The 25,178-nt window shown below is 41.8% G+C and overlaps 1 protein-coding gene across 8 annotated transcripts in view; it reads left to right on the forward strand.

Annotated features, from left to right (window-relative positions):
* The window catches only part of CTNND2 (catenin delta 2), an 888,692-nt gene that overhangs the window by 785,540 nt on the left and 77,974 nt on the right, over positions 1 to 25,178 (forward strand). For 6 of the 8 annotated variants that reach the window (XM_070519868.1, XM_044779487.2, XM_070519864.1 and 3 more), the window contains 2 exons: positions 1,836 to 1,910; positions 2,941 to 3,091. In XM_070519868.1, coding sequence (XP_070375969.1) covers positions 1,836 to 1,910; positions 2,941 to 3,091 — 226 coding nt within the window. The remainder of the gene's footprint in view (positions 1 to 1,835; positions 1,911 to 2,940; positions 3,092 to 25,178) is intronic. The other 2 variants (XM_070519863.1, XM_070519865.1) reach the window with 1 other exon arrangement.

Below are 25,178 nucleotides of genomic sequence, written 5' to 3' on the forward strand. Positions count from 1 at the left end.
TTGTTCAACTGTTTTTATGCCAGTGATACAACTACTTTTGTTTTGATTACAAAACTCTTGGCAACCCATACATCTTTCTCACCACCACAGAGGCTGCTGTGCTCTCCAAGGTAACTCACTTCTTTGGGAAAACTCTGTATGAGCCTCATGTTTCTGTGTTGAACACACCTGGGGAATGTTCCTCATTTTCCAAATAACTTTGTGTGATGCCTTTCTCCTTTCAGCCTCTGTCTTTTACTCCTTCTTGTTGGGTTACACATAGTCTTCATATGTGGATTACGTATGCAAAGTATGTAGTAACCTACTCCAAGACTGGTCAATTGGTTGGCTGCTAGTTGAAAAGCATCAATATCACATATCTTTGCATGCCAAGAAAATTCATGGAAACTTGCAACATCTTTTGAGTGAAATGTAAATCAGTTATTCTAAGTTATCATATCCTAAGCTAATACTGGGAATTTTCCATACATACACCTCTAAAAGTTTCAAAATAAAAGTTATTTTGTATGCATCAATAATATAAGATCAAATCTCTTGTCTGATTATCCCTTTCTACTTAGGAAAAACATATCACTGATGACCATATTCTCATACCAAAAACGTGTATCTATATCTCATACACATTTTTGGCCATACATAGCCTTTTTTTTTTTTTTTACTCTCAAATCGGTTCCCAGCAAAGCTGAAGGACTCTTATTATTTTCCAAACACCAAATCATCTTTTCATCCAACATGGGAGGGATATAATAGCTGGAAAACTAAGAAGGAAAAACAAAGTCATATCCTTCCCTTCTCAACTCATTTCAGGTAGGGCCAGGTTCTCCTCTGTTGACGTTTGGAAGGAGGGAGGGGAGGGCAAGGCAGTGTCTGGGAGACTGAGCACAGAGGATTAGGAAAGAGAGAATGAGACAGTGATGCTGTCAGCATCATAAAGAAAAGCAGATTTGGAGTAACAGGACTGTAGGTCAGAGGCACAGGTGACCCCTGGAGGCAGTTATTTGACATCTTTGTGTCTAGATTTCCTTATCTATAAAATAAGAACACTAATGGTGACCACCTAGGAGCTTACGGAATTAGAAGGGTTCACTAATGTGCAAACCTAGAATAAGGTGGTACTGGGCAAAGAGGTCATCTTTAGGGCTCATGCTTCAGCCTGCCCAAGTTTGCAAAAACATTCCCTACAGTCTCTCAAAAGGTCCGGAATATATCTCCCCAGTGTTAAAATTGATTGTTGATATTCATCTTATACTTTGTAAACCTTGACCCCACACTCTGATTTCCATTTTCTTCCATTTTCTAGATTCCCTCTTTAGTTTTAGGGAAGAACCCAACAATGAATGGGCTGCATAAGCTGAGGTTTCCAGTCTTTTCTGGGCACCAGAGACCAGAAAGTTCACAAATAGTAGAGAAGGTAGATGAAAATCATGTCTCAGCATGATAAATTGTAAGTGAAATTTCCAGTGGACATGAAGGATGTTTTGTATTGTTTTAATGAAGCACCTCCCTCCCTGGGAAGGGGTATGACATCCACACATCCAGATTCCAATTAGCAGCTTCCAAATCTCAGTGTTTGTCTATGTCTAAGACTTCCTGACCATCCGTTTCTTTGTTCCCTGAGGGCAGGGCTGTGAAATAGTTCATCGCAATCAAGAGATGCTCTAGTGAGTTCTGTATGCTTCCCCACCCCCTCAGGCTTCCTGGAGCTGGAGGCACAGAGTGGGGGCAGGAGGAAAGCCAAGAGCATGAGTTGATGGTGCTAAGAAACTATGTGAATGTGACTTCTAACGTAGGACGGGATGAAGTTGTGTGTTTTCTTAATCTCATATTTCATGCAGGGCTGGGCTGAGGATGTGGCAGGCATGGCGTATGCCCTACGTTCACTGCCAGAGGGGGCTCCCTGCCTGCCACAGGTGAGAGCCAGCTCTGGGGTGCCTGCCCCAGGGGGGAAGTGGGGGGAGGGCCCTGGCGGGGGAGGGATGGGAACTTGGCTCTGTCTTTGGTGGTCCCCAGGAGGCCTCTACCACAGAATCCAAAACCTCATGTCATGAATGTTATTTTGTTAGATCATAAATGAAATTGCAACAGATTAAACCTAACATTGGTCTATTTTTATAATACGTACTCTTCTCTGGAACACTGTACAAGAGTATAGTGCATATGCAAATGTCTGAAAAATCTCGGCCTACCTGCATTCTGTTAAATGAATCAGAATGCTTTATCATTCTAATATTGCAAGTACATTTCCATAGTAAACGTGAGGTGGATCCCATTAAAGCTGCCAACTGCCAACCCAAAACAAAGTGTATGTCTTACCGTATAAATTATGGCCCTAGACATAATACGTTTTAATCTTAATGTTTTAAAATTTTTTTTTGCAATTTTACTCTGGATTTTCAATGTCATATTTACCTCTCCTTATCCCTACATTTTTCTAGCTCACTTAATCTCTATTATTCAGCAAACAATTTCCTGTCAGTATATTAGGCAACTCATCGCTATGCCCCAACTCCAAATTCAAATCTCTTTAAAAAAATTACCCACACTCAACTTTTTATCATTTTCTACTTTTTCCAGGATTCTTTTGTTATTCCTCTTAATGTCAATAGCCAGCCCTTCCTGTCCCACACCTCCATATCTTACCACATCAGGTGTATGCATATGCAAATAGCTTTCCAACTGATTGACTAAAAACACTGGCACCAGAGAAACGAAATTTCATTAACTGATTAACCATGAAAATTTTATCATATGCTGAAGGCAAAAAATAAAGTTAAAACTTTTAAATATATGTCTAACACGTTCAACCCATTCTACAACTAGGTCTTGGTAATTCAACCTTTTTGGCTCCTGTAAATGGCCGTCTGAAAACCTGCACATGCTATTTGCTTGTAGGGTTTTCTGCCTCCGCTTCTAACATCTTTACTGTCCCTCTTTCTGCAGTGGTCAGTATATATCCGAGCTGCTGTTCGGAAAGAAAAAGGCCTGCCCATCCTCGTGGAGCTGCTCCGAATAGATAACGACCGTGTGGTGTGCGCGGTGGCCACGGCGCTCCGGAACATGGCCTTGGACGTCAGAAATAAGGAGCTCATTGGTACGTTCTCTCTGATTCACAGCCTCTCGGTTTTTATGCGAAAATATTTCCTGGTGTGGTGCGTGTGATTGAATCCCTATTGCAGAAGAAATGCACGTGTATTTATTAGAGGCCTCGGTTTTCCAGCTCTCCTTCTATTATAAATCCAGTGCGCCGTTTTATCTTTTAGAATTAAGAGGAAAATGCGATGTTTGTTGACATTTCTAATCCTTGCAAATTAAAAACGACCACAATGCTCATCACTGGATCCATCGTCCTGATCCTCTAAATCCCTCTCAGCCTGTTTTGCTTTCCACTTGATGAACTGGAATTCTCATGGGATTCACACCACTTTTCTTTCCCTCTCTGTTTTAAAATTTATTTTGGATTACACTGTACTGGCTCTTTAATCCTATTTTTCAAAGACTCGTTTCCCTTTAATTTGGTATTCAAGAAATTAGGAGAATCTTTTATTAATGAAGCATTAAAGAAGTCACACATTCATTTATGTCTTTGACAAATATTTACTTATGACCTGTCTTGTCCCAGGCCTGTTCTAGGCCCAGAGATTATACCGATGAGCAAAACAGTTGGGAAGCCTTGCCCTTGTGGAGTTTACATTTAGGAGAGAGGAGATGTACAATCAAGAAAATAAGCACGTGCAACTCAGGATGTATGTGTTGAAATGTTCTGTGGGGAAAATGGAGCTGGGTAAAGGAGACGGTAATTAGTGACGTTGCAGTTTTTTGTAACTGAGGTGAAATTCACATAACATAAAATTAACCATTTTAAAGTGAACCATTTCAGTGGCATTTAGTATTTTTACAATGTTGTACAACCACCACCTATATCGAGTTCCAAAATCTTTTCATCACCCTAGGAAAGCCCTGTACCCATTAAGTAGTCACCCCCCATTTCCCGCTCCTCCCAGCCTCTGGCAGCCATCAATATGTGTTTTGTTTCTATGGATTTTTATATTTAGGAAATGTCATATAAATGGAATCATATCATATGTGAGCTTTTGTGTCTGGCTTCTTTCACTTAGCATAGGTGATTGTGATTTTAAATATAGGAGGTCAAGTTCAAGATGGGAGTTATTGGGAACATTTGAGCAAAGACTTGAAGGAGGCAAGAGTGGGCCACTTGGATATTTCAGGGGAAGAGCATCTAAGCTGAAGGAGCAGTCCCTCAGACGGCCCCCTAGAGGGAGAGCTGGAAGTGAACCAGTGGGTTCAAGGCTTTCAAGGGGCCTCGTGTGCCTGACGCAGAGTGAATGGTGGGAATCCAGGTAGGAGAGGCCTTCTGGTTCCTCCCTCTGTGGGTGGGAAGATGTCCAGGCTAAGGCTATGGATGCCTGATGAACTGATGAACCACAAGGACCTGCTCAGGGAGAAGCACAAGCTTCCCCACGAACTATTGTCCTACTGGTAGGCATCTAGGATCAAAGAGATGACCTTAGGAGGGTTGTTGGTCAGTCGTGCAGCATGAAGCCTGTCAAGCTTGACTGTAGGTAATGGATGTCAGTGGACATCAGGTGGCAAGAAGCTGGACTGCCCACTATGGCAAAAGTTCAGGTTATGTAGCCTCTGGGGGACTGGGAGAAAGCAGGTGAGAGTGGGCAATGGGGCAAGATTCCGTTCCTGGGGCAGTTGGAATACCAGGCCGGGGTCCAGATTTTACATAGATACACGGGTCTGTTTCCGCTATCCAAATTCCTGAGCATGGTGTACTAAGCTGTTTGTGATCTGGGAACCAGCCACTTTTCCTCCTGCCATTTCACAATACCCATTATATCCTCCAATGAAAGCCAAAGGTTTTGCAGGTCTCCAGCCATGTGTTTATTCACAAGAAACCAGACTTCAGATCTGTGTCTAATAAATGAAATTATTTGTTAAACTCGCAATACAGTATAAAGTATGAAATAACTCGCGATTTGATATTTATACTTAGTCTGAATTTAATTTAAATGTTGTTTGTGGATTCCCTATATTTAGACCATTAGCTGAAAGGTCAAGAGACCTCCTCCATATCCAGTTTCCTTTTCCTTACACAGTTGTTTCAGACAAGGTAGGTTCCAATAAAATCCTGTTGCTCTTCTAGAAAATGGAGGAAAAATCAATAGATAATCAGTCTGCTGCCTGGATACTAACTGCTAGGTACTGTGTGTTTGCGTGTTTTATTCTTTTGGTGGATTAAAATATAACAAAATAGGGAACTATTGATTGCTTTTCTAGCTTCTAGGCATCTCTTCTCTCTCAGAAGCCCATTATCTAGTACTCTGTGTGAGGCAGGAACATTTGCAGCTCCACGCAGCCCATGTTAAATTAAGCCTTTACTATCAAATGTCACCAGACAGGAAAGGGCGGCAAGCATTTAAAAATAGAAGTGAAAATATCTAAGTCATGGGCTTATGGAATCAATAACTTTTTTCTTGAATGAGAAAAGCAGAATTTAACAAAAAAACACCGTTCTGTTCTATTTAGGAGAAAAGAAATGTGAGCTTTGCTGACCCTTTTACTTTAAATATTGTATAAAAGTAGTGATTTTTATAGGAAAATGCTGTATAGAACTTATTATTGAAGAGAAAGCTGCAATGACTTTGAACTAAGAATGAAAAAAAGTTAAACTTGGACTTCTCTTTTCTATCATCTCTCACTCAAAGCTTTGGTGACCTCATATGGTTTCATGGTATTAAAGATCATCTGTATGTTGACAGCTCTCACATGGATATCTCTGTATGGATCTCAGATGTCTGTGTCCAACTGTCTGTCCAGCGCCCCCACTGGATGTCCAACAGACATCTCAAATATAACATGTCTGGACCTGAGTTCCTTATCTTTGCCCCCAATCCCAGTCCTTCCCCACAGCAGCAAATAGCACTTTGTCCTTGCAGTGGTCCAGGAGAGGCACCTTGAGTCCCCTTTGGCGCCTCACCCCTCATTCCAATCCGTCAACAAATCCGGTCTTCCTTCTGAATTTTCACAGAATCTGACAGTTCTCATCTTTGTTGCTTTTTCTCCTAAATTCCCATCGTCTCTTGCCTACCCAATCTCCCTGCTTCTACCCTCACCCCCTGCAGTCTACTTTCATTGCAGAAGCCAGAGAGGTCCTGTTGAAACCTCAGTCAGAGTATGTCATGTCTCCATTCCAAACCCTCCGACACCTCCTCATCTCTCTCAGTGTCAAATGAAGTCTTGGCAGGGCTGATACAGCTCTATACAATCTAGCTCTCTGTTCCCTCTCCAGCCTCACCTTCTCCCCTCTCATAATCACTAACTTTGCTGTGGCTACTGGTTCACTGTGGTTCCTTTATCACATAAGCCACAATCCTGCCTCAGGGCCTTTGAACCTGCTGTTCCCTCTGCCTAGAATCCTCTTCCTCTAGGTGTCCATGCACCTCAAACCTCACCCCACTCAGGTCTTTACTCAAGTGTTATATTCCCAAGAGAACATTTTCTGGCCACTAATCTTAAAATTCTACCTCCTTCCCTGCCTTATTTTCTCCATAGCACAGATCACCTTCTAATATACAACATATTACTTATTTATCTTGTTTCTTGTCCATCTTCCCCACTGGAATGTAAGCCCATGAAGGGCAAGAAGTTCTCTCTTGTTTGTTACTGATGGCGCCCATGTACCTAGAACAGCACCTGATCCATGGTAGAGATTGCAGAAATATTTGTTGAATGAATGACTGAACTAAATTTTTTATGCTGTCTTGCCATCATTTTAAAATGAGCTCCAAATTAGCCAAATATTATGTAAGGAAATTAAATAAAACATCATCAGAAAGCCAGTTCATTTTCCTCCTAAAATTTATTGGATGTATGCAGACACTCAGAATTTCAGAAGGAATCCAGTTTTTTCCATCATCACTTCTGGGATTTCAGTTTAAATTACATCTCTTCTTAGGTCATTCTTTTAGTTAGAAGCGGGGGAGGAGCAGCTACTACACTCTGGTTAAGGACTGGTTCATCTTCCTTAGACTCCATTATCCAGAAAACTCCCAACAGGCTATTGAACAACAATCACCCTGCCGTATCAACTGTAATGGGGATCATATAGTAGCACTAAAAGGAGTGTCACATGCTCTCCCTCTCCTGTGTCTTCCTATTTGGGCTTCCATGGCTTTGTGTGTGTCTCTGCCATTGGGCAATAATTACGCAGTAGCTGGATCTTTGTGTTCTTCTGAATGACGTAGCACAGTGGTCCAGGTTAATGCACATCTATACTTTTCTTTGCCACCTTCCAAAAATGGTAATTATCCTTCTGCACAAAGTGTTGTTTCATCACCCAGAAAGTTTTTTTTTTAAAGGAAAATAATGGTAATAATTAGCTTCAGTGAAAAGAGCAAAGAATATTGTATTGCTTTCACAAGTTAGCAAAATGCCATCCATTTCAGCAGGTTGCTGGTTCCTGATGAAGATGGCAGATATTTATTTTAGCCAAATCTCCACCCTCTATCAGCAAACAAACAAAATGCCAACAAAGTAAAAAACATAAAGTACACACAGACACTAAACAGAAGAGAGATCCACTACTTGACAAACATTAGTCATTAACTCGTTTCTACCCATCCATGGAAAATAATCCTAAAGAGAGTAATTTCATCATATGTGCTGTTTTGTTTTGCTGCGTTTGCAGACAGCATGGAAAATCAACAGACTGTATCAAAGCAGCTACTAAGTGTGACATGGGCACTGCAAGTAAGTTTCTCAACATGCAGGATTCTCTGTCCTGGGAATGTCTTGGGGTCACACTGGAGGCCTGGCCCTTGCTCATCTCAAACTGCCTCTTATCTCTCACTACTCTTTTTCATGAATTCTTCAGCCATACCAGTTTTTGTACCATCATTCCCACTTACAGACCTTTACCCAAGCTGTCTCCCTCCCTGGCCTGCTCTTTCATCACTGCACTTGCAGACCTTCCACCCATGATTCAGAGCCCAGATCAGGGTGGCCTACCTGATGAAGGCTACTCCTTGAACTGAGTGTGGAAGTGGGTAGCACCTACTTGAGAAGAAGTCTTTTAATTTATCTTAAGAGTTGTGTTGTGCAATTTTATTCTTGTGTTGTCTTTTACTTTTTTTGTGGTATGCATTGCATCTTCCCCCAATGAGATAATAAGCCCAGATCAGGTAACATATTTATTTTTATGTCCTATACTGTGTAGCTCTTTGCTATGCCCATTACAGGCACTCAGTACGTATTTGCTGAACTAATTAACTGGTGGATGAATAATATGGGTTATTTATTCTAAAGAACAGATCTAGAGGAGGTTTGGCGAATCCCAAATAGAGATAGGAAGGCATCGAGGCAATGTCCATTTCAGCATCTTTCCACAGTGTCCGGGGAATAGAGGAAAACAGCTTAGACGCCCCCTCAAATCCAGGACTCTAGTCAAACTCGTTCTGCTGCCACTTTGAAAGAGGTTTGAGATTGGGTAGGAAATTGTAACGCTTTCTGTGTGTTCTTCAATCATTGCCAAAGATTGGCAGAGCCACTGCACCCCTGCGGGTAGCATTGGCAGAGCTAACAGAGCACCCTTCCTTCGCTTCCCTGGGTGGTGGCTGCTTGCCACACTTTTTTGCAGGCGAGCCAGGGCTGGGATGCTGGAAGCATCCTCCCAGCTACCCCGTCCCTCCCTGGACTGAAGAGAAGGACCTTCCATTGCTTCATGGACCTGGCCCTTCCAGTTCACCTGGGTCCTTTTGCCTCATCCTCTCCACGTTGCATGACCCTTTGCCTGCACACTACTCTTTGGTTGAGTCACCACATTTGGAATGATCTGTAAGAATCCTTGACTGATGCCCCCACATGTTCATATTACATGATCTATTCTTCTCGCTCTGCTGGCCGTCTTTTCACCTTGTCAACTAGCTGTGCTGCTTCTATCCAGGGAGCACTTTCTCAATCCACTCCAGTCTCAAAGGGACCACCAGACAGCATCCGACTCTGTCGGGGTCAGGAAGGGGCCATTTCCTAGGGGAACCTGCTGGCTCCCAAAGACAGCTATCCCCCCAGGGGAGACGGAAGGAAAAGGAGCCCCTCACCTCCAGGTGTAGCAGCAGTGCGCATCTCATACTTCCCCACATTGGTGAGTCAGGAGCAAAGTAAGGGTAGTCTCTTACCTGAGAGTTCATTATGATTTCATGCATAATTCCAGTGCTGTCTCTCTCCCCGCACGGGGTTTTCCAACCATCCCTTTCATTCATTCTGGGGAATAGGCGGCCAGGTGGGGGTGGCGAGGGCATTCCCTTCTTAGCTTTTTCTTCTTGCCACAATCTGTTTTAAATATTTGGATGAAAGATTTTATGTGGCCACGCTAAAGACTGTTTATAGACAGTGGTTGCTGGTTATATTTAAAAGACAACATAAAAATGTTCTGTCTTTATTAAAACAAAAACTGAATAAGGAAAAAAGTAATGTCGCCAACAGAATGACAATCACCCCTTTCCCCCTCCGCCCCCACAACAGGAAAATGTATTTTCCTTTGGAGAATAAAAGGAAAAAACCTTCATTCTATTCACACTGTCCTGAAGGAGTCTTTGTAAATGTTACTGTTTGTGTAGTGATCTTGCAGCTGAATTTTTGAGATGTGTTATCCATGGAGTTCTAGACCTGAAATACTGATCTTCATCCAAACCTTGGGTCCATTTTTGCCCAATTCTCTGATCATGAGAGCGTGTTCTCTGGAGAATAAAGAGATACCTGAAGCCGTGTCTCCATCTCCACAAAGAGGCATGCCGGACATTACTCAGGAGAGCATTCCTCAGGGTTTCTCTAAATTCTTTGGCCTAGGATTGAAACACATCCTGGTCCTCATCCTCTGTGTGCTTGGAATAGAGCTCTGCACTCACGTAGTGGAGCTCAAGGGTCTCCTGGCAAAGTGGAGAACAGAGGGCTCCAAAATGCCCGGCACACCCATCAGTTAAAATGACACTGTGTTTTTCGTTATTTTTCTCATCTCATGCCAATGGCTTGCATGTGGCAGAACCCTCTGGGATATGGGCATCCCGGTCTGGAGGGCAGACCCCTCACAGGTCATTCATTGCAGAGCACCATGGGCACCTTCTTGACCTGTTTTCTTGACCCTGGGGAATCCATCCCCCCTGCGCCCAGGGACCCACTGAGGCTCTGGAAACCTGCTCAGTGCACCTGGGGAGGCAGTGCGTTCTTTCTGTTCTTGGGGATGTGTAAGCTTCACTTTAGTAAGTGGTTTTGGGGATGTTTCAGAGACGTACCTTCTCTGCTTTTCAAAACATATTTTTTCAGACCATGGCAGATGTTGTTTTAATTAAAACACATGCAGTTTCAATTAGTATTTTAAAAAGAAGCCTGATTCCCCAGACAAGGTGATTTACCGGAGGAGCGCTCTGTGCCGGCTCGCTTTAACAACTTGATTTCACAAGCCAAATTCTAGGCAGCAGGAAGGCTCTGGGCTTTGGCCAGAACTTGGTATCTTCAGATGACGTGCCTGTGTTAGAGCGCTCACCTCCCAAATTCCAGAGCCTAATCTCCTGAATGCTGCCTCCTTTTCCAGCGGAGGCATCAGTCCTTTGTTAATTAACTGTGGACGCCTATTGGGGAATTTTGGTGGCTGGGTCTGGCAGATAAGAATTCCTAGGAAGGGGAGTTGTAAATAAATTGAAGAGCTGATAATTATTTTATTAAACAAGACTTAATGATTCGCCCCTTGGAAATATTCCATGTGGGCAGAAAGCAAAACTGAGAAATTTCCAGTTGATTCAAATTCAGGACCTGTACTTAAAGACCTCAAAGAAAAGAAAAAAAAAATACCCACCTAACTTTATTTTGACTGGTTAGGTATGCATTTTATGCCTGGCCAAACAATTTCAGAAGAAAAGCTTTAGAGAAGAAAATGCATGAGAAATGAAATGGCTCTTCTCAAATATCTCAAATCTTGAGAATCTAAAAACAGAAAGGAGGATTTTAGCAGGATAATGGTTTAAAATTGTATTCCTTCTACATGTTGACTGCCATCTTTTCCTCTTGCCCTCCAGAAAGTTTTAATTGTGTGGAAAGAAATTGTTATTTTTACTCTCTAATACTGAAAATAATGGATTAGAAAATAGTTTAAAAGTTTAAAGATGAATACCCTTGTAGCCATTTGGGCTTATGTTTGGTTGTATTTATTATGCTGGATCTTGAGGAATGGCAGAGCAGGCAAGGACAGCCATAACTGGGGGTTCTGCTATAAAAAAGGAACGTAGGCTGGTGCCATAAATCAAATGAGCCACTGGTTCTGCCCTTGAGGGTACCTAAGGCGATAAGGGGAGGAGAATAGACACTGTAGTGAGGTGAGGCAGCCACCCCAGGAAGGACACAGCAAGCCCCAGGCAAGAGGCCGGGGGCCCAGGAGGACAGAAGACTGGAAATGCAGCCCCACTAGCATCTGGGCAGCCTGAGGCGGGACCCAGGGTGCTGGTCTGTGAAATGGCATAAGCAACAAGAGCTGATTTTGCTCCTTGAGAAGAAGCAAGCTTTTTCCTGAGATGCCAGAAACTGGGGTCAAAGGGATATTCAGCAAGAGGAGCGGAGAGGTAAAGAATCAAGCAGTTCCCAAAGCTCTTCATCAAAATGTCCTAAAACTTCCTCCAGGAAACTTAGTTGAAATTCAAAGATTTCTTCTCTCATAACCAAGAAGGCTCATGAAAATTAACTATCAGAAAAGCCTGTGTTTTCAAATTGAAAATGAAATTTCCCTATTCAAGTTTGTGTATTATAATGTCTTTGAACAATGTCGGGTAAAATTAATGTCTTTGGAGTGGAATGATTAAAGACAAGTGGCTTTTTTCCTAAAGCATATATCCTTTGGATCCCAAATTTTATCATCCTTGTTATTTAATATAGGCAACAGAACTTGAGACAGTACAATCCAGACAGTACAAAGCATTGCAGGCGTATATAATGTGCAATGTGTTGCTTTCACTTAGGAGTCACTAATATTCCAAAATCAACATGAGAGGGTATTCAATGTGAAAGACAGATCAAGAGATAAAAAATTCCCGTGGTCTTCACCTTGAGATTTGAACAGTGTAATTACTCATTAGAAAGGAATGTGAGCCATGAAATGGAAAGTGGTGATGTTAAAATTTTTAATTGAAGATTAACTCCACAGACTAATACCGCCTAGCATCTGTGTGAGTCAGAGTGACCTTGTTGCTCTTAAAATGTTAGAATCCAGGGTGTGTGAGAGATGAGCAGCAGGCTTCAGTCACCAGTGGATAGTTATGGAGGGCCACTGTGTGCCAGGACCATTAGGCATAATTGGTGAACAAGGCTTCAACTCACGCCTTTAGACCAGAGTTCCCCACACAGTGCGCCATGTATGGGTCACGAGTGTGTGGAAATTTTGATACCCTTAGCCCTCAGGAAGGTCTGGGGAGCACCTGAGTCTGCCCAACCACCTGGATCTCTCGCCCCCAACAGGTCACAGCTCTTACCTCAGGACATGTTACAGGTGTTACCATCTTCCACGTGTGGTATGCTGAGGAAACAATTTGGAAGTTCTCCCCAAGACAGGCCTCCCACTTGCAGGCCCCAGGAGGAGCCCTCGTCACTCTCTCACTCTGTCTGGAACTCAAAAGGTTGAGCCTTCAAGTCATCATCTCCTTTACTCTTCAAATACTAACCCAAACCTCAGCTTTATACTTGTTCCCACTTTTCCAGTGATGGAAATGGATAAAAATTTTGCTTAGTTTTTTTTTTTTCTTCCTTTTTTTTATCCTTGTACAGTAAATCCATCATGATTTCTTGTTTCTTGGAGTTTCTTGAATTCTTTTTATTCTTCACGTGCATCTCACCTTTCAGTTTCAGCCTGCAGTGTGGCGAGTCCAGCGTACACCCATGGCATCCTATCTGGGTCCCTTTGTCCCCTCACCCTTCTGCACTCCTACCCCCACATTGCTATTGCCACCCTGACCTTGTGAAGTTCTCCAATTAAGGAATGTTCAGTGTTTCCATGATGTGAATGACACAAAATGAACTCTGATGCCTGATTTTTTTTTTCCCCAATAAAACAGTTTTTATTAAAGCCCCCAAGAGTCTCCATGTTTTCTAGTGTGGGCCTGTCTCTCTTTTAATCTTGCTGGAACCTTCCACCAGCATTTGACGTATTCATATATCTTGGTTTCTGAGATAAAGCTTTCTTAATTTTCTTCCTTCTTCTTTTTCCCTGGGGCTTTTTCTCCTCCAGTCTACCTCAAGGCTCTGTCCTGGTCAATCTTCTGTAAAGCCCATCATATAAATGCTTTATTTCTGATATTGTATTCTCCAGTTCTAGAATTCCCATTTGGTTTTTTCTAATAGTTTTCATTTTCTCTCCTGATTTTCTTCACTTTTTTTCACGCATGCTGTCCATTTTCCCACTAGTTTAACATATGTATCACAGAAAAATTTCTTATCTGCTTATTCTAATAATGGGTTATTTGTGGATTTGCCTATATTATTACCTATATTATTATCTTTTCTCTTAGTTTTTGGTCACATTTTTCTGCTTCTTTGCATGTCTTGTGATTTGTTGTTTATGCCAGACATTGTGTGTTAAAATATTAGAATAGACTGAAGCAGTTAATATGTGCCTCCAGAAAAGAACACCCCGTTTCTTCTATAAGGTTGCTAAGGTGGAGGGCTGAGTTCATCTAATACATGTTTTAACTCTATCTGGGCTTTAGTTAAATTCAGCTTATTTGCAGCTTTAGTTAAATTCAGTTGTTACCACTGAGTTCAGATGTTTTGACAGCACAATCAGTATTTAACCTCCAGTTGGGCTTGGAAGCTGAGCACCTACAGATTCCGGAGATCTCTCTTTGCTTTACAGCTTTTGGAATCAAAGGAGCTCTCTCTTTCTCCCTCTTTCCCTCCCTCCCTCTCCCTCTCTCTCCTGTGAAGCTCAGCTGCCGACTGTTTGGACCATTGCACTGCCTACATCTCTCAGATGATTTTACTCCCACTGTCTCTATCCAACCTGCCTACTTACCGTTCCTAAGTTCACAGCCTTACTTCCCATTGGCACTCTCCCTACATACTGTCCCTGCTCTTACTATTCTTGTTCCCACCCCATGCCTTCTGCTCTTCTCTTTCCCCACTCCAGATGCTCCTTCACCTCCTTTCTATCCACTCCTTATTCATCTTCCAAGACTAGTTTAGGTTCCACCCATTTCACAAAGCTTCCCTAAGAACTCTATGTTTAATTTTTTGTCTTATTTGAACTCTTCCATGTTTGTCTATTCACCCCACAAATTTAGCACGGAAGGAACGCTGTGTAAAGGCTCGTATTAGTGTATAATGCTTCAGATGTCGTAGTGTCATCTCCTCGGCCAAGCTGATAGTTCTCTAGGAACAAGAAAAACATCTTGCTCTATTTTCTCTTTTTATGCTTCTTTTGAAAGTCCTGACAATGCCTGGCATTGTGTGAATGTGATGACAGCCACAGGGAGGTGTCGCATCGTTCTGCCAGAACATGAGTTCCACGGGAGCAGGGATAGTGTCTTCCTTGTTTGCTGCAAGAACCCCCAGAACAGTGCTGGTCCAGCATCTGGTAGATACTTATTAAGTTTTCTTTGATTGCATAAGAGGTTGAAATCATAATCTTGTGGTTTCTTAAACCAAATACCCATTGTCATATGTAGATTTTCCTAATTAATTCAAAATCAGTTCGCAGTTATAACCTACACCACAGCATCTTTGACAATTGAGACCTACCTACCCTCACCCACCTTCCTCACCTCAAACACACCACCACGACACCCCTGCAAATAGAGTTGCATGCCTTATTTTTACATTGCAAACCAAAGAGATGAAAAGCATGGTTTTTAGAAAACCATTCTTGATCTCGGTTGTACGTTGGGATCACTGGGGCCCATCCCTAGAGATGCTTGGGTGTTAGCAGTGATTTTGAGGCTCCCTGGGGGGTTGTAATATATAGTCAAGGCTGAGAAAGACTGCTTCGGGGCTCTCTAAGACCCATCGTAAGTAAAAACAGCCTGCTAATCTCTTGGAAAACAGTCTTCTTTCAATTTTGACATATTTTCTAATGATGACAGTCTAAATCTAGTATTTTTCTCTAAAACATTCCATTTCTTTGGTTAGAACAATCGCGAAAAGTTTCTCCAGATATTATTCTGATCCAAAGTTCCTCCTTACATTATTGTATGTAATGGATAATGGCTTTGAATTAGCTAATTTTGGTTAACATTTCCAGTATTGGTATTGATATAATCCTTCATAACATGCACTTAGAAGAACATATCATGAGCCTCTTCAGTTTGGCGAAGGAGTCTAATCTTACCTTTCCACTTAATAAAGCCCCTTGTGTTTAAAGATGAATTTAATCAAGAGGACGAGTGTAAAGAGCCTATTGAACATGTCAAATGCGAGTATAAGACTGATAGTAGAATTCAGTGCTAAGAAGGCTACAGGGAATGTCTGAGTTCTTCTGATGGGGGCAGGATTTCCCCGGACACCGTCCTTCCCCACTCAGGGTGTCAGAGTTCCCTGCCCCTTGGGAAGCCTGCAAGAGTCCAGCATGGTTGGACGGGAGGTCTGGAGAGGCTGCCCTCCTCTTTGGTACCACCTTCCCTTGGCTCCAGTCTTCACTAATCTCTGGAACCTGAAACTCTGCTCCTTCAAGCAGCATCCAGATGTTCCCTCTGCTACTTAGGCCCATGGCTTCTTTGAGATTGTGTCTCTACCTAGGTGTGGATTAAGGAAGGAAAAACATGCCCTCAGGGTACCAGTGAGCCAGCAAAGGAGAAGAAAAATAAACAGAAAATACACAAATTAATGCTTTGAGGTATAACCGTGCCTCACAACCATCCTTCAGAAATACTAGGGGACTAGCGTTACCTTTCTGAGAGCTTCTTTTCTTGAACTAAAGCTACTTATCACTTCCCAAAGATACTGTTCTTTGCTGCTACCTCCTACTTTATGTCTGAATGATTTTTCAAATGTGTTCTCTGTGATATGCAGAGGTGATACTAGGTGGTGTGTGCTTTAAGTTACTTTTGAATCTGCTGTGACAGGATTTACCTATGCCCCTCTGTCTTGTCCCCTTCTCCACTTCCTAACAGTGTATGTGGCGTGCAAGGTGTCTCTGGTGTTTCGTGTGGAGGCTGTGTTAGCTACTATGAGAAGCTAATGGGTCCCCTTGAGGATCAAACCTTTGACCTTGCTTTCTGAGCAGAATGCTAATCTACCAAAGTAAGGAATAGAAGACAACAGGAAGACAAGGAGTGATTCCGTTGGTCACACTCAACATTCCTCAATTGAGCTGATCCTCTATATCCTAGTGTTAAATGTCACCTTCTTTTGTGACGCTTCATTTACCCCAAAGAGCAGTATTGGAATTGTATTCCATTCTCACTAATTCCCACAATTGGTCCAGCCTGGAGAAGAGGTAATGAATAAAAAGAGGCGGGGTAGGTGACAAATATTGGCAAGATATTTGTTGAGTGGAAAAACAGGAGTATTGTTTCTAAAGCATCATTATAGAGGAAAATAGAAGACCTGTTCAGTTACCTACTTTCCATTAGGCAAAGGACTAGAACTAGCTAAAAACATTTGAATTACAAAGTAGAGGGCCTCCCAGATCAATGTTTTAAATAGTAAGCATGTGACTGTGCTACTCAACTGAATAGTAGCAATCTGTGAGCAACAAACAATGAATACCGGACGTTCAGTAGTTAAGTACAATTTGCAACAAAGCCCATCTTCATAGGTATAAACCTGATTGCATCCGAGGTAATTAGGTACAAACAGGCAGGGACGGACTGACTGAGTCATGCTTTGTCTCTTCCCACGTTGGCTTAAGGCAGCACTCCCAGCAATCCTGCTCTTCAGTTTCCCAGCTGGCTCCAAAGGCTATCCCCAACAGAGCCAGGTGGCTCTAGGCAGAGATGGGGTGGGGGATTTGGGGATGTTGCAATGAGAGTAACACTTGGAGAGCAGGGCTGGGGAAGTGGAAGAAAACTGCAGACAAGAGACAATATTAATGACAATGACAACCACAACCACTTCCCCCACTGGTTATTCTGTAAACTGCCTGCTCCCAGGGGTGCTGGAAGGAAGCTGAGGGCCTGGCTTGAACTGGATGCAGAATAAACAAGCAGCAACTGCCTAGAATCTCAGTTAGTCTAACTAGACTGATGTACTTAAACAAATAGTTTGCCAGTTATTTCTCTAGCTAACATGGGCTTAATCGGGATCAGCAAAGAGTTGCAGTTTGGGATCTGAAACCATGGCAAGACACATGCAAGTTCTGAGCAACGAAGGGAGGAGAAACTCTTTTATAGAGGAGAAGAGGAAGTTGGGAGGGCTGTTGTAAACAAAGAGTCTATTGGAAGAATTGAGAGTTCGCTGTATAGTGGTTTTCATGGGCTGAGTTGTGACAGCCTCTCATTGACTGAACTCTTGCCAGACAAGAAGTCTTTCTTCTTCTTCTTGGGTTCTGCCATTGTCGTAGGGCGTGCGAGCTCCCTCTTCTGGCCTCCTGACTCCATGTTAAACAAGGCTTCTGTTTGTTAATTTTCACAAGACTAACAAATCACTTAGTCTAACAGGAAACGGTGGGATTGAAATGTATCCAGACTTTACTATAAATGTGATTAATTAGTTGCTTTCCTCTAAGCATTCTGCTGAACATTCAGGAATGAATATTGCATGTCTGTTTTGCTTTGGTAGGAGAGAGGGGGATGATTTTAAATCACGGAACTGACAGAGCAAGCGAAATCCAGGCTTGGGGTGGGGAATTCAGTCAGTTACAGGTCAGATATAGTCTTGTCTTCTCGGGGGGGCAAATAAGTATGGGAATCCCCTACTGAATGTCAGGGGGAGGAATGCATGTGCCTATTAGGGAGACACATCTTCTGGTGACTTCTGTCAGGGAGGAGTAAATTGCCCCCCTCTACTCCTCTTGAGTTCTTGTGGCTGCTTAATAATAAAATTGACACAAGAAAAGATTAATAGGAGAAAAAAACAACTTAATAGGTACACATGGGAGATCATAAAAAATGATGCTCAGAGAGTGAACAAAGCAGGCAGTTTATATATCTTTTTGCACAAAGAAACAATAAATCTGGGAAGATTTGACTGGACAAAGAAACTTAGGTTTGGGTACTTAATTAGTAAGGAATTTAAGGAGAGTTTGGGTTTGGGGTAGTAAATTAATAAAGAAGTAAAAGGTTTGTTTATATGAGCTTCTTGGCCCTGAGTTCTCTGTCTCTGGTGATAAGGATGTAGGGAGAGCACACTTCGCATGGGAGATTTATTTTCCTGCTTTAGGGGGAAAGTGGAGCGTCAAAGAGCTGTTTTTACACCGGCTACTTCTCAAGCAACTTTAATTCTAAATAATCAGTATGCCATTGTGGGATATTTTGGGCAGCCTGCCCTGAGCCCCAACACTTCCACGCTTCCTGTCAAGCCTGTCTCTTCCCGTCTTTCCACTGTTCCCCACGTCTCATTTCCCACCCATGGATGGTGGGAGCCAGCCTGTTTTGTTTGGAAATCTCCAGGTCCAGGGCCTTTCACAGACTGCATTAGTTATCTCGTCTCTGTTCAGTTATCTAGTGACTAGATTCTGGTGTCTGCTCAGTTGTATTTTTAAATCCAGAGACCTGTGAGACTCCTCATATTAAACACAGGAAAGAAAAGGCTCAAATATCTGTGTAAGAATAGCCCCGTAGTGGGGCTGAAACAAACCATTGGGTATCTCTACTTGCAGAAAAGTTGTTGTTGTTAGTGCCAGTCACGTGGATTCGGACTCCTAGGGACCCAGTGGACAGCAGAGGGGAATCCTGCCTGGTCTGTTTTGCACCATCCTCTCACATTCTAGTGCTGTATCAGAAAATGCTCTGCTGCTATTCCCAGGGTTTTCATGACTAATTTTTTCAAAAGTTTTGGGTCCTTCTTCCTTGTCTGTCTTAGTCTGGAAACTCTGCTGAAACCTTTCTGTCATGGGTGACCCTGCTGGTATTAGAAATCCTGGTGGCATAGCTTTCAGCATCACAGCAACATGCAGCCACCACGGTATGACAGCCAACAGATGGGTGGTGTGGTTCCCTGACTGGGACACAAACCGGAGTTAGAGCTGTGAGAGCCCTGAATCTTAACCGCTAAACCACCAGGGCTGGCTTTGGGGAAAGGAAAGGTGAACACACCGACCTCCCCCTCAGGCTTCCCATTAAAACCTGAGGAAGGACTCCATTTCTTTTCTCCCTGAAGTTCCCAAGTCATTTCATTGTTTCTTCCTGCCACTGGCTTTTCCTGGATCTGGTCTCCCCGCCTGCCTGGTAATCTCCTTGATAGAAGGCTTGACCACACAGGGCCTGGAGGAGGTCTCTGTCAGTTTATTGATAGAATCAGCCATTGCAAGTCATTATTAGAATTATTGAGAGCAAAGGTCTGCTGTTTATTTTTGCTTGTGAGCTTTCTAAAAGACTTTTGGAGAACTATTTACCCCCCTCACACTTTTAAACTTAAATTGTTGCCAAGGATGTGGTTTCCTGGGTGGCATTTTAAAAACAAAACTGACGGGGGCCGGCCTCGTGGCCGAGTGGTTAAGTTCACACTCTCCGCTTCAGTGGCTCAGGGATTCCCTGGTTTGGATCCTGGGCGCAGACATGGCACCGTTCATCAAGCCATGCTGAGGCAGCATCCCGCATGCCACAACTAGAAGGACCCACAATTAAAAGTATGCAACTATGTACTGGGGGGCTTTGGGGAGAAGAAGAAGAGAGAATAATGAGAAGACTGGCAACAAATGTTAGCTCAGGTGCCAAGCTTTTTAAAATAAGTGAAAATAAAAACAAAACTGACACATCCTTCTTTTAAATATATCTAAGATATAAGAATACCCTAGTGGTTTAATATCCACCATCATCCTTTTTAATAATACATGAGTAGGTTCTTCATTAATGTTAAAATTTGTACCTCATGCCTTTGCTCCTTGAACATGTGGTCATTCCACGTTCTTCAAGAATTTTACCCTGATTGAAGTATTTTATGCTTAAATGTCTCTTACTGATCATTCTTTCTACAAACAAGATACATAAAAATTAAAATTTAGTTCTTAAGTATTTCTTATGGTATTAGACTAATTTAAAATTGTCTTATGGATTTAAGTTACTACTGTAGTTATTAGTAGGATGCAGTTGATCAAAACAACATTTGTATCATACATGTTGATTAAAATTTTTAACTATAAAAAGTAAAATTGTTTTGGAAATGTATTCCTTAGATGGGTGAGTCTTTTTTTCCCCAATCAATTCATTTATTCAAAAATTAATATTACTTATTGCTTAAATGAATCAGTATCATCCTAGTCTCACTTTTTGTTTTTATAGATTTAATTACTGAGAAACATCACTCACATATATACAGTGAAGGGAATAGGAAATCTTTCCTTATAGCAATATCACTTGATTCTGTCAACTTCTTATGCATTTTATTTCAAAATCTCATTGGGATCCATCATCAGAAGTTATTGTTAATTATCTATCAATTGCCAACTTGATTAGATTCTCCTTCAATGTTGAAGAAGGTAAAGAATTGGAAACTGCCTGGTTGGAAAGAAAAAGAGGAACTCCCCATCATTAGAGTTGTTTCCTTCTCAACCTAGACATTAAAAATTTGCAAAACCGTTTGTTGGGTCTCAGAGAATGTTTGCCATTCTGGAGCAGGGAGGAAATTGACTTGATTTGGTGCAATGAGAGAAGGGAGGCTGTGAGCGTGCACGCAGGCGTGTTTTCAAGCAGATCAGTTTTGTCATATGAGTGTATAGAAAGGTTGAGGATCTGAGAACAGATTCCCTTAAAACCCCAAACCCTGCATCCTATTGGGAAGGGGTCATGTAGCCCTAGGGCACACAGGGTCCACTTTGGAGATCTCTGCTCCCGGGTGGCCTGACCTTGACGGAACTCTAACTGTGACCTTTACATTGTTTCCCCCATGGCCAGGGGTTGATGTTAGAGGAATGAACATGCTTCTCTGATGGAGTAGCTGTGTTTTCACAAGCCGTTTCCACACGTACCATTTTTGAGGTGAGGTTCCCCGGAGGGAGCTTATTACGTAGAGAAATGCAGCCAACTGCTTGGTGAGAAACACCAGGCAAGATTTAAGGATTACATTTGAAGCTAATTAAGACTACAGTATGAATTTTATGCTAGATCATAATTTCTTATCTCCATATAAAGTATCATTATTGGGACAATGAGTAGAGTATTTAAAACTTCCTGGGGACTAATTAAATATAAAGAAGTCCAGCTTTCAGACTGGAAGCTCCACAATTCAGTTCTCATACCCTAAAAGTCTAATGTGATTGTTTAATGCAGTTGCCAAGATAGTGTAATAAGAAATAGCTGGATATTTCAAGAGATTAGCATAATTCTCTCCTTGTCTGTTGAGTTTGAAGATTGGAATTAATTATCTCTCCATTCATTCATTCATTTGGCCAATATTTATAGAGTGCCCACTATGTACCAGTCCCAGTAGAGCATCAAAGTTTCTTCTTCATGGAGCTTATTGTCTAGTGGTGGAAACAGTTTCCAAAGGGAGCAAACAATATTCCTTTCTGCTTTGGATGTGAATAAAATAGTTTAAGGGATTAGACAGTGACCAGAGGAGGAGAATGTTGAATGTAGTGGTCAGGAAAGGCCTCTAGGAGGTGTTGACATCCAAATGAATCCTGAGTGATGGACAAGAGCTAGACATTAAGCCATTTGGAGAAAGCCTTTCTGGGAAAAAGGAGCAGCCAGAGTAATAACACTGGTATAGGAGGGAACTTGGCACGTGGCAGAAATGGCAAATAGGTCAATGTTTTTGTCCCCAGTCAATAGGCAGGAAGGATGGGAGAGCATGATGGTGAGAGAAGCCTTTAAGCCTGGATAAGGAATCTGAAGGTTTTGGCTAGGGAGAGCCTGATGGGATGTATGTTACTTAAAGTCCTGTCTGGCTGCTGGCTGGAGACTAGACTGTAGGGAAGCAGGAAGGCTAGTGAAGGCTTGATTTCAGGGTTCCAGGAAGGAGATCATGCTGTGCTGGACCAGAGCTATAGCAGAGGCAGTGGGAAGAGTACTTTGAAGGTGGAGCCAGCTAGACTTGCTGATGGTTGGAGTACAAAACACTACAGGTTGGAAAAGGACAGAAGAGAATTGCTGGTAGAATCAGGGGTTTGGTTTGGGACTGAAAGTTAGAATTGTTTATTAGACATTAAAGGGGAAATGCCCAGCAGGAAGTTGGAAATATTGGTTTGAGGCTCAGGACTGAGGTATTAATCAGTGCATCTTCCGTGAAAAACAAAAAGATATTTAAAGTCATGGCATGGTCCAATTATTTTAATTCTCTAAATACAGAAACAGCTGCAGGAAGCCTAATCTTAAAATAAAATGCCTAGCCACAGGTAGACAAGCATTTCTTGGCTCATTAACCAAAGATAGTTTTCTTACATAATTTTCTTCTTTTTTTCTTTTGAATATAGCAGACAAGAGATAATGTTGTTTCTTTGGTTGAGTGCTACTGAAAAGTATAAGACCACATATGTTCAGATAATTTTAGAATCATCTGTAGGTCATATTACGAAGCACTTTTAAGTTTGTCTTGCTTGTTTAAGTACAGCAGGTAAATAGCAGCCTATTCATACACTACAGTTGAGGCATCATGCCTGTTGATCCGCCCCAGGAAAAAATATGAGGAGGAGGTGGGGAGAGAATCAATCGGTTGTGACTGATGAGCAGTCTGGATTTCCATCCGGTGGTCTAGACTAACTCTCTTGTTGGGCATTATTTGTTTTACTTTTATTCCCTTAGGCTCATTATTCTGCAGGGTCCCATTCTACTATTGAAATTTTCACCTGTCAAGTAATTTGTGTGTATGTGTAGTCATCCCTTATTATAGTGTTTCTGGGAATTGATGAATCCCTGTGAACAGGACAGCATACCTAGTCATTCTGTCTTGTTCAGTTTTCCATGTGACAGAAATTGTTTTAGCGGTTTCTCTGTGAAGTACGAAGTTATTTATCCATGGAATATATTATAATGAAAATGAATGGAAATGCTTCTTTGCTAGTACATTTATAAATAAACGCAGCAGGGGTAGCTACCTCCCCTTGACACCACTCGTACAAATGTCTGGTCATGAGCTTATCTTCCATTTTTCAGCTGTGTGCAGGTGTTGGCAGGAGACTTTGTCAAACATTTAAAAGAGAGAATAGCCTGCAGTGAGACAAATGCTTCCAGGAGATATAAATCTAATTGATAGAGGACCATTAGAGACATATTGTAGTCAAGCTTGCCTTATTTTGCAGGAAAAAATATTTTGTTTCCTCCGTTTTCAATCCTAGGTAAGGCTTAACAAAATTACACTTCTGTTTCTGTTTCTATTTCCGTTTATATAGATATAGTATAGATATAGTATGGATATATAGATATAGGAAGCACAGAGTTTCCATAATACTATTTTGTATAAATTGAATACTTTTTTCATTCATATGAATTTTAGTTAGCTATGGGTGAATGATTTTCTTAATCTTATATATAACTGGATCCTTGTATACCAGCAGAGTTTTTTGTAAGCAATGTGATTTTTGTCCCAAGCTATTTTTAAAGATTTATGTGACTCATGTGAAATGAAAAATTGTGGTGGTTCTGCCTTCAAATTCCCAGCAGATGTTTTACGTTTGTTCGCTCATAACTGAGACCCAGCTCTGTAGTATTGATGATCTACACAACCCGCCCCATTAAACAATCAATATCCCCACTGTAAGCTTCCTGTTTCCTCTGGTTTCCTAGCTGCTCTATCAATGAGGCTGTTTTCTGGTTTTGATAGACCAGGTTGTCAGTCATGGAACAGCTCTTCTATAGTTAGAAGCAAGAGCTGGAGGAGGGATGTTGGCGAAGGTATGTGATTTTCTAGAATGCAGATTAAAGAACAGTTGTAATTATATAGGTAGACATATGTCACAGCAATATAGCTCAAGGCAGGGATTCCACACACAGCGATTAAGTGAGAAATGCTCAGCATGGAATCACCTTCAGAAATATTCAAAACAACACATGTCCTGCCTGACCTCTAACCTCCTGAATCTGAGTCTGGCATGGCGCCTGAGCATCTCTCTCTCTCCAAAGCTTCACGAGTGATTCTGATAAACAGTTGAGGTTGAGCATCATAAATATTGTATTGTGTTAGTTCTCACTAGGTCAGCCATTTCCTCTTATGAACGCATACTGCCCTTTTCACTCTTACTGGGCTACTTCTTACTGAGCTCTAAATTATTATTTACAAAGGGTTTTAGCACCTTCAGAAGACCCAAGTTAAGTGCGGTTAAGATTGTGCAATGAATCCATGAATTTAAAATACATAAGCTACTTGGAGAGGAAACAATGTCATTATTTTGAGATAAGCTATACGAACTATATCAGGTTCTATTATACCCTAGACAGAAAGATACAACTAAATTTTTTTCCAGATTCATTTAAATTTATTTATTCTACATCTCATTTGTCAATATTTCTTTAGTAATAATCTAAGATAATTCAGTCAGTGAACATAACAGAGTGATTAACATATTCAAGGCATCAGGCTAGGTGCTGTGATTTAATGATGGGTGTTTATTTAGATTCTCAAAAGAAGATTCACTAATAGTGTTGAGATGTGTAGAACTTATTCTCAGAAATGAAAGCCATTGTTCAGGCATCATATTTTGATTCAAGTGTGTATCTAGCGAAGGCCTGACAGTTGGAGATACTCCTGCCCCACCTCCATGGTTGAGGATATCAGCATAGAACTCAGTCCTCATGAGTGGGTATCTAAGACCCCACAGTACCAAGTGGGCTGTAATCACAGGAACCAACTTCTTTCTGCAGCCAGGAAACCAGCTCAAACCTCACTTGGTATTGCGGGTTGACTGCCCCTGTCTTCACTGCATACAGATATCCCACCACAAGCCAGCCCTGTCTGGCCATGTGCCTTGTAGCCTTCCCCACTGTGGTTCCTGTCACACGTCACTATCCACAACAATCTCAAGTGTAGCCCAATAGTAGCCCAATCTATCCTTTGTTTTCCCTACATGTATTTTTTCTCCCTAAAGCCAAAGA

This window comes from Equus asinus, chromosome 10 (genome assembly GCF_041296235.1).
Source record: "Equus asinus isolate D_3611 breed Donkey chromosome 10, EquAss-T2T_v2, whole genome shotgun sequence".
Lineage (NCBI taxonomy): Eukaryota > Metazoa > Chordata > Mammalia > Perissodactyla > Equidae > Equus > Equus asinus.